Raw genomic sequence first — 10,290 nt, 5'->3', positions numbered from 1 at the left:
AAAAAAAAGAGACTTTGAAGTATTTTGTTTATACTAACAGAAGAGAAAAGTTCTCCTAAGAAAAAGCTGGTGGCAGGAGTGTAGAGGAGTAGCATATGGCATTAAAAGGAGCACAGCTGGAGGTAGCATTTCCATCTGAACATGATGTCAGAGCAGCTGACAGCCTGCCATCCCTCAGCCTTTTATTCTAACACACAGACAGGGAGTTAGTGTGTGCAGATCTGTGTGTGGAGAAGGTATCTCATTCCTCTCTAACATCATCTCCACTTTGCATCTGTCTCTCCCAGTCTGCTTTTTTTCCACCGATCTAACAGACCTGGAGCCAGCGAGACTCAGAGGAAAGGACTTAATCAGGTTTATGTGTACTAAAGGTAGGAGTAGCAATAGATTAGATACAGCATCTTTCTGTTTTGGTGTGTTGTTTATTGAATTTCAGGAAAAATCACATTACTTTTCTAACCAAGTTTGGAGGTAATATATGAAATTGAGTATTAAGCAGATAAGTGGACTTGGTCAAAAAGGCTGGGGCTGCAGTTTGAGAGTATCGGTTTGATGCACATGGATAGAATTAACTTTAATGCGTGTCGTGAGAAGAAAATTTCTGGTTTTAGGATGTGACGAGAGCAACTTCATTCTCAATTTCTGAGACTAAAACTGAAATGCATTCGGAGGCGAGCTAACGGGAGTTTTGCTTTATGCTTTTGTGCTGCATCTTTAGGTTGACTTGATGGGGATTTTTGGTGAAATAGACACGAACGTGCTTTTAAAAAGAACCGTTCTGGCTGAACCGTGTTTGTTGTGAAGGCTCTCACTGCGCTTGGTGGTTAAATAGCCAGCAACCCGGAACTGTGGGAGCATACAGCTGGAGTGCTTCTGAAAGATAGAAATCACTTGTGTGTTTAGAAACTTTTGTACCTGGGAGAATAGCCTACTGGTTTCCTCTTTTCTTTCTCGCCTGTAGCATTTGCAATCTTTTATTCCGGCGTAACAATAATTATTTGAAGGAGTTTTTGTATTTGCGACTAATTTAGAACTTGTAGATTTGAGCTGCCTGAATTGGCCAGACAGCTGTAATCGCACTCCTCTATTCTTAATCTCTTTATCTGGGCAGCAGCTGCCATATGGCCACAGTCAGCTGGATCAGATGTTTATAAGCTTCCTTCTTCGTCCCTCTCTGTCCTTTCAGCCTCCTAATTTGATCACAGCTACCTTGTGAGCTGCCCTCCAATCTTTATTTTTAGCCCTCTTAAGGATTAGGATTGATGTTGGCTGTGGGGCACTTAAAGTGATTGTATTGTAAATCTTCGTGCTTTACTCTAGCGGTGGTATTTCACAGAATATAGCCAGGGTTGTGCTGTAAGTTTCAGCACATCTCGCTTTGCCGGGGATGGGCATTTTTCAGCAATATCTGCCAGCCCAGAGAGCCACGGTGTGTTTGGATGGTTTGGAAGAGCGTTGCCAGCAGTCACAGAAGAATAGGTTGAGACAGGGTTTTAGGAGATTTTACTTTCTGTTTGAATTCTGACTTCTCTACTTCTTTGAAGTTTGGTTTGTTGTTTTTTTGTGGGCTTTTTTTGTTGTTGTTGTTGTTTGTTTTGGTGGGTTTTTTTTTGTATCATCAGAGAGGGTGAATAGAAAAAGACTTGGGTAAGCACAGCACTCAGGATACTCCTTTTAAATGTGCAGACACTCTGATGTTGAATGGCTTTTTTTTTTTTAAAGTTTGGTACTGCAAACTCAGTGTGGTGTGGGAGGGGAGGGAAATTTCTGTCCTTCTGCACAGGGAAAGCGGTGCTCTATGGCATTTTACCTGATAGTTTTCTTTTCCTTTTGCAAATTCTGCACCTTAGCAAAAAAGCGTTTTGTTTCCTTTGTACAGTGTGGAGAAGGTTCCAAACCTGAAACTGTACCTACCAGGAAGAGAATGCAGTGCAGGCCAGGTTTCTAAAAAAGCTTGATTTTCCTATCAATAAAAATTCTTTACCCCTGTCAGTTCATACTCTTTATGAATGCTAGACCTTCAGGTTTGGGCAGTTAACATTTCTTCATACACAAAACTCTCCTGTTATTATTACAGTTTAGCTTTAAAAAGAATGTTGATCACCTGATTTATTTTTTTTTTTTCCTTCTGTGATCTCTCAAACTTAGTGCTTAAGAAAAAAAAGTCAGTTTTTTTTTGTTTTGTTTTTTGTTTTTTTGTTTGGTTTTTTTTTTTTTTGGTCAGTCCTGCTAGGGACACAATCTGGAGGAAGTTCCCTGAGAAAGAAATAAAATAACTGTTGAACAGATTTTCTGAACGGAGGTGGTACTTTAAAAAGAAAAAAAAGAAAGTATACAAATAGTAGCTAAGCGCTTATTAGAATGGCTTATTGAGGAGTGAGGGGAAAGCAGAACTTCAGTGGTTGATTGGGGAAAGAGAGGCCATTGTGCGTACGCGTTAAATAATCCTCGCGTAGTGGTGGTGTCAGAATTCTGGCAGTAGGAACGCTGGGCTTTCAGAGTGGAATAACTTGGGTTCCTAAGTTCTGTTGTTCCGAGCCATGTGTAATTTTGAAAAATCTTATTACTTTCTAGGTTATGAAGACAGCATGGAGTTTCCTGACCACAGTAGACATTTGCTACAGTGTCTGAGTGAGCAGAGACATCAGGGTTTTCTTTGTGATTGCACTGTTCTGGTAGGAGATGCCCAGTTCCGAGCGCACAGAGCTGTACTGGCTTCATGCAGCATGTATTTCCACCTCTTTTACAAGGACCAGCTGGACAAAAGAGACATTGTTCATCTGAACAGCGACATTGTTACAGCCCCAGCTTTCGCTCTCCTGCTTGAATTCATGTACGAAGGAAAACTCCAGTTCAAAGACTTGCCCATTGAAGACGTGCTAGCAGCTGCCAGTTATCTCCACATGTATGACATTGTCAAAGTCTGCAAAAAGAAGCTGAAAGAGAAAGCAACCACGGAGGCAGACAGTACAAAAAGGAGGAAGACGCCTCAAGTTGCTCAGACAAAGTGGAAAGCCTCTCCGACGGCAGCAGCCACATGCCAGGAGACTTGCCCAGCGATGAAGACGAAGGAGAAGATGAAAAATTGAACATCCTGCCTAGCAAAAGAGACTTGGCGGCCGAGCCTGGGAACATGTGGATGAGATTGCCCTCAGACTCAGCAGGCATTCCCCAGACTGGCGGAGAGGCAGAGACACACGCAACAGCAGCTGGAAAAACAGTAGCCAGCCCCTGCAGTTCAACAGAGTCTTTGTCCCAGAGGTCTGTCACCTCCATGAGGGATTCAGCAGATGTTGACTGCGTGCTGGACCTGTCTGTCAAGTCCAGCCTTTCAGGAGTTGAAAATTTGAACAGTTCTTATTTCTCTTCGCAGGACATGCTTAGAAGCAGCCTGGTTCAGGTGAAGGTGGAGAAAGAGGCTTCCTGTGATGAGAGTGATGTTGGCACTAATGACTATGATATGGAACATAGCACTGTGAAAGAAAGTGTGAGCACTAATAACAGGGTACCGTACGAGCCGGCCCATCTGGCTCCGATGAGGGAAGATTCGGTCTTGAGGGAGCTAGATAGAGAGGACAAGGCAAGTGATGACGAAATGATAACTCCAGAGAACGAGCGAGTCCAGGTGGAAGGAAACATGGACAGCAGCTTGCTCCCTTACGTGTCAAACATACTCAGCCCCGCTGGCCAAATTTTTATGTGTCCTCTGTGCAACAAAGTCTTTCCCAGTCCCCACATTCTGCAGATCCATTTAAGCACGCACTTTCGAGAGCAGGACGGGATCCGCAGCAAACCTGCTACCGATGTCAATGTCCCCACCTGCTCGCTGTGTGGTAAGACTTTTTCTTGCATGTACACCTTGAAACGTCATGAGAGGACTCATTCAGGTGAAAAGCCCTACACTTGCACCCAGTGTGGGAAGAGCTTCCAGTACTCCCACAACCTGAGCCGCCACGCAGTGGTTCACACGCGGGAGAAGCCACACGCTTGTAAGTGGTGTGAGCGCAGGTTCACGCAGTCCGGAGACCTTTACAGACACATTCGGAAGTTTCACTGTGAGTTGGTGAACTCATTGTCTGTCAAAAGCGAAGCACTGAGCTTACCTACTGTCAGAGACTGGACCTTAGAAGATAGCTCACAAGAACTTTGGAAATAAAATTTTTATATATATAAATAATATATATATAAATCTATATAGTTGTGGTACAGTCTAAAAGCAATCTTGTTTCCTTGAACTGAAAGTTTGGCTATTAGCTTGTTTTTGCACTTTAAGGCAGCATGAATATTTCACTAATTTAGCACTCTGATAAAACGGAACTTTAGAGGTAACGTGGTGAAGTAATAAGCATCGGAGCGTATTTTTTCCCCTTTTTTTGGACTAGAAGCCAGCGGATACTTTAATTTTAAAGAATCTCCAATTTGAAAATGTTGACATGGCTTTGTTCTCCCCAAAACGCTGCGTTATTTTGAGCTCTAGATAATTTTCCTTTCAAAATCCGAATGTAGAAATCCTTTCCCAATTTTATCAGTTCCTTTACGTTTTTTTCTAATTGCATGAATCCTTTCTAGCTGTTGGAAACCTGAATGCTTTTAGACCCAAATGGAAAATTTCTGAAATGCTGGATTATCTATTTTTAAACAAGTGGTTGACTTAAAACTTATTATGGCAACTTCTGGATTTCTGACAGTTCCCACTGGAAAAAAAATATAATAATAATAATAAAAAAAGAAAAAAAAAAACAACCACCACAAAACAAAAACCCTGAGAGTACACTGGGATCACTGGGACTCTGTCTTATATGAAGGTTTGCTTGGGATGAAAAAGGATATTGCAGCTTCAGCAGTGATGAACTGTGTGTTTAAAAAATGTGAATTACTGTTATTGTATACTGTAATTGATTACATGGGCCGGGGGGAGGTATCAAAGAACTTGGCAGGTTGTGTTGATGCTCTTAGTTGAGTCTTGAAAAGTAAATATTAACGCTACAGAAATGCATGAGTTTCAGTATATTTTTGTCTTTGTTTGCATTGTATAACTTTAATGAGTGAGTTTAAAATTATTTAATTTCCTTAGGAAAAAGCACCGTTGAAAATGCCGGTGTTATGAAGAACGTAAATGCACTGTTTTTATTTTATATAATTTAAATTTTCCTTCCCACTGTCTTTCAGTTGAGAAAAACTTAAGCTACGAGTTGACAATTTAGCTACGTAACAAGGAAAATATGAATGTTTACAAACAGGCTTAAAGATTTGCATGTGCAGTGTGCATTCATTAAAAGAAAACCTTCTAATTGCACAAACCCCACGCCAGCTCCAACTTTAGGTGCATACATTTACCCAGATGAGCATTTTTAGGATTCCTGCTGTACACATCCACAATAGGTCATTCTTTTTCCCCCCTTGAAAAGGGTCTGTGGACTGAAAAAGCCCCGGGCTGAAAGGACTGGAAAGCCCTGATTGACGGGGGGAGGGGGGGGGGGCCGGGGGAGGGTAGAGGGCTCTGTGTATCCAAGCAGCAGAGACTGCAGCCTGACGTGTGGTTTTAATGACCAACACGCAGGTCAAAAGCATTTTGCACAGTGTTTGTTTTCCTGTCTTGCACTTACAAATAAGGTCTATGGGAGTAGCATGGAAAACGTTTGCTGTTTTTCCTTTTTTTTTCTGCTTTTGTTTAAAATTTGATCGCCTTAACTACTGTAAACATAGCCTATTTTTGTGCTTAAGATACTGAATGGAAAACTCCATTGTGTATTGCTGGACTGTTTTGGAAATATTTGGTCAAATGTGTGTTAATTTGGCTGTAATGGCATTTAAAACAAAACAAAAAAAAAGCTGTGAAAATGGCCTTGGAGCGTTATCTTTAGTTACTTGAATAGTTTCTAGGTTTAAAAATACATTCTTTTATTAATTTAGAGAAGACAATCAGTGTCTGAGAAAAAAAATGGACTTTCTCTTGGATTTTTTTGTGGTCCTTGTGAGTGATTGCTTTTTTCCTTTTATTAGTTTCACATTCTTCTTTTGTTCTAAAACTTAGACTGACATCTAGCTTTGACAATCATAGTATGTTTTATTTTCCTGAGGGGGGAATAACTTATAATGCTGTTTAGTTTTGTACTATTGGTGTGTTGGTGAATTTTTAAACTGTGTGCTAACTGCAATAAATTATATGAACTGAGAAATCAATTCCCTTGTCTTTTTTTTTCTTTTTTTTTTTCCCCTCTTTTACACGATAGTTACGGAGTATTTTTTATAATGTGTAACTTTATTACTTTTGCACAGACTTCTGTTGCTAACTGTACAGAATATGTTTTCGGTATGCTTTTTGAGCACTTTGATGCTGACGTCCGTTATTTACATCTCTCTTAACATTTCGACAAATTAAATGCTTGTGTTTTGAAAGCATTTCTGTGTCTGTAGCTCTCTATCATTCTGTAGAGGGATTAATCTTTTTTCCCCCAAAGACATCTGCAGAAGCGATCTATTCAATTCCAGAAATTTTGATTCCACGCAGATCTCTCTAAAGACACAAAATTCCTTTTCTGGGCTTAGTTTCACCCCAAGCAGATCTCTTGGGCTCTCCCTTTTGTATTCCGTTTCTGTCAGAACAGTAGAGCAGAAGGAAACAACTTAATCTGAAGTACAGCTCGGGTAGGGACTGGCAGTCTACACTACAGAGCAAGTAACAGTCCAAATGTCCAAAATACCAGCAATCCATCAAAACTGTCTGGGCTGCAAAGGAAAATGAGAATAATCCTACAGCTGTTTGTGGATTTTTCTTACAGGCTAAACCTTTCTTCTAAAAAAGAAGAAGTAAAGCGCAGTGAAACCTTTGAAAAAGACATTTTAGAGGTTTGTTGCAGGATATACCCAGAATTCTTTATCGAAACCGTTCCCTCCTAGGGATGAAACCAGCCCTGCAGAGCCCAATGGGAGTATAAAAGTAGAGCTAAATTATAAGTCTGGAACAGAGACAGCAGGGCAAATTTGAAAGAAAAAAATCAGGATTTTAACGTTTCATTAGATTTGTCATCTTCCTAGGTACAACTTCAGTTGACCAAATGAATCTTGTCGCCTAATGCTATGCTGCATTTCTTCCTACATCTGTGATAGTTCATACCTAGCCAAAATGACTTTTTTCACTGTTTTGATCTTTATAACAATTTCAAATATCATTTGCTCTTTTTTTTCCACCCTCTCTTTCCTAATCAAGTGAGTTGTTTAGGAAACACTTTCTTTTGTAAATGTGAGAACATGAGTATTCTTGGCCATGTAGGTTTCTCATTTTCTACCAGCAAGCCTTTGCTGCAGCCCAGTCTTTCATGCACCAGAGTATTATGTGTAGTTAAGGCAGTTTAAAGTATCATCAAGACTGAAAAAGGCTAATATTGCAGTTCTGAAATGCATACAGTTGATGAGCTTTAGATGTGGCTCTAGGCAGATTTGCCATTTGTTCTCGAACAAGAAGATTTTTAAGATCTATAGATTCACAAATAGGGCTAGATTTAGAAAGAGCCCTGTTGGGAGAGGGGGGGTAACAGAAAACATAACGCATCCACTAATGACAAGATCCTTCAAAATAGGCTTTGTATGTTCAGATTTTACCTAGTCGGTCTATGCATGTGCGGCACACGCTTGCTCGTGGCTATCAAAGTGTTTCTTCAATGAAAAGATGAAACATACTTCTGTGTGCTGCTTCTCTCCATCAGCTTTAATGTACTGACATATCCAAATAGCTGTAACTTTTTTTTTCCTTTTTCTTGTGATATACTCCCTAGATAATGAAGCATGAAAGAACGGTTCTATTGGCTCGGGGGTGTGTGGTAACAAAACCCGTACCGTTTCTATTGCCATTGGGGCATAAGGCAAATTGTGAAGATGGAGGCTGTGCTGTGAACCTCAGAGGTTCAGAAGATCTCCTCTGACCACTGCCCCTCGTTGCTTTACAGCTGGGCATAGGTCTATCCTGAGGCTCTCAGGGAATTTACGATTCAGTTGTTTATTTAACCTCTTCACGTGATCATTCAAAATTCTCTCATCGTGCATGATTTCTCTAAACTGAAGCTGGAGTATTAATGCTATAGAGAATTTTAAAGCGGACGTATTATTCTATATACCATCTACTTAATAAGAACTTTGCACATTTTAGGTGAAATTTAAAAAGAACTCGGTGAGAGTTTTAGAAAAAACTTTCTAGTCAAAGAACAGAAGGGATCTTCACTGCTTCTTCTGCTCTAGGACCAAACGATTCCATAGGTATTTCTGCTGAGCGGGAGTTAAAGCTGCACGCCCCTTCAGAACTTGAATTTCCTCATTTGAATCCTAAGCAAAATTGTAAAATTAATTTGGAAACCAGCGCATTCCCTTTCCTTCCTGCAGCACACCTAGCCTTCTCCTGCCTGCCCGCTTCTGCCTTCTGCTTTGCCGAAGTGGAGAAGCGATAGTGTGATTTGCCGGCAGCGCAGCCCCTCTTTGTTTTATCTAATTAAAAAAGGCTTCTACAACAGTCAAATATTCTAACTTTTAAATGAACTCTTCAGACGTCAAAATACATTTTCCCAAAATCATCAGTAAAATCAACCCCCCTTTTTATGGTGGACGATACCGCAGCGATTTGCAGCCGAGCAGAACTTGCAAGGGGAGAACATTTCTGCATGCTGCTTCCTCTCCTCGTGAAGCAGTGTAAATTCCTTCAGAGCTAAAGTGAACTACATTTTGAGGCTGCACAAATACACTAACGCTGGAAAACAGATCCAAAGGTATTTTCATGTCGTTCTACATTGCAGCGCTCTCAAACTTATAAACTATTGATGCTGATTGTCCACCTGATTTTGGAACAGAAATATTCCCAAGGAGTATTGTCTTTTATTATAGAAATCTAAAAAAGGCATTAAGATTTATCTTTTTTTTTTTTTTTACTGGGATTGTGAATGTGGATTATAACAAGTGCCCACTGTTTCTAAAAGAAGGAAAAAGTGAAAAAGGAACGTTCTGGGCTCTTTCAAAATGTTCTTGTTCAGGCTGTTTTGTTTAATTTGATGTGCGTTAGTCAGGTTTAACTGTGTCGGTAAATATAGTGAACTTGGTAATACAAATTGTTTTCTATTTGATGTAAGAGGAGTTATTTCTCAGTTGTATCTGTAAAGATGCCTTTGGGTAGAAAGTGTAAATATTATCTGTTGCCAGCAAATTGAAAACCTTTTATGAAAATGAACACTGCTTACTAAACCTGGAGCCAGGAGCTCATTCTGGCGTGATAAAACTCAGCTAAACCTGCTAACGGGTCGTACCAATGGCAGGTTACACTCCATTCAGGAATACTGTCCACTTTATTATAGGAAGATAAAAAAAAAAAGGCAGTGTTGCTCTTAGATGTTTGCCAATCTAGGTGTTCTCTGAGCAACAACCCAAAGTGTACTTAATGCAGGCTAAGCAGTCTGGCTGCCCACAGCACAAGGCGCAGGTGAACCGCAGGTGGGGCAGGCTCAGCTGTGACAGTGGCTGCAGCTGCTGCAGTGGTTTCAAGTGATAGAAGTGTTTTCAGAAAAATATGTATTTGAAATACATTACCAGGAATGTTTCTCTTGCATTGGAATTGCTTGGTTTAATTGATTTATTGTTATTTTTGTTTTGTTTTATTTGGTCTCACAGAACTTGATTCTGTTGTGTGCTTAAAATCTTAAGGTTCTTTTTGGTTTCATCTAATTCTTTTGCTTCAGTTGCTTCTCCTAGTAAAACAACCACTCCTATGAAGCAACACATTCTTGGTGCAGAACTCAGGGAAGGGCATTCCCGACCAGCCCTTGCCATTACTCATTTGCAGCAGGAGGCCAGAAGTGCCTGCACCGAGAAATCCTCTGCCTCAGTGGAACAGGACCTGCCTCTCGTACCACTTTGGTGGTGCTGGGCCACCTGTGCTTTCACCTACTTCAATTTCTGAGGTTTTGCTGCCTGCCTGCAGCAAGCCTTGGCTTGGGGCTATAGGATAGAGCATGTGCAGCCTAGCCTTGGAGCAGAAATTTCAAGCTGATTTGGGATTTTTAAGGCTGCAGGAAATAAATAAGTGTTTAATTGCAAGACGGGTTGTTTTTAGGAAATTTTAACTTAGACTGGTGTGATATTTCTCAAGTTTTAAAAAGCAGATTGTTATAAACAGGTGTGTGAGGATGCACTTTAAAATAACTCACTAATTTTCATTTGGGTGAGCATTGACATCACGTTCTCAGTTAGTCCTTGAAGATCTTCAGGACACATGTTTCACAACGTACACAGCAGCCGGTGCAGAGCTGTGTT

General features: G+C 40.5%; 1 protein-coding gene across 1 annotated transcript; it reads left to right on the top strand.

Moving 5' to 3' along the window:
* The first annotated feature begins 10 nt into the window (after nucleotides 1-10).
* On the top strand, nucleotides 11-6,183 carry ZBTB18 (zinc finger and BTB domain containing 18). Its single transcript, XM_010706841.3, is given in 3 exon segments — nucleotides 11-371; nucleotides 2,575-2,967; nucleotides 2,970-6,183. Coding segments are annotated over 3 exon segments (1,593 nt in total). The 5' UTR covers nucleotides 11-358; the 3' UTR covers nucleotides 4,157-6,183.
* The last annotated feature ends 4,107 nt before the right edge of the window (nucleotides 6,184-10,290 follow it).

The sequence above is a fragment of the Meleagris gallopavo genome, chromosome 2, assembly GCF_000146605.3.
Source record: "Meleagris gallopavo isolate NT-WF06-2002-E0010 breed Aviagen turkey brand Nicholas breeding stock chromosome 2, Turkey_5.1, whole genome shotgun sequence".
NCBI classification, from domain to species: domain Eukaryota; kingdom Metazoa; phylum Chordata; class Aves; order Galliformes; family Phasianidae; genus Meleagris; species Meleagris gallopavo.
The sequence above is the reverse complement of the archived record's forward strand: the minus strand, read 5'-3'. Positions and strand labels throughout refer to the sequence as shown.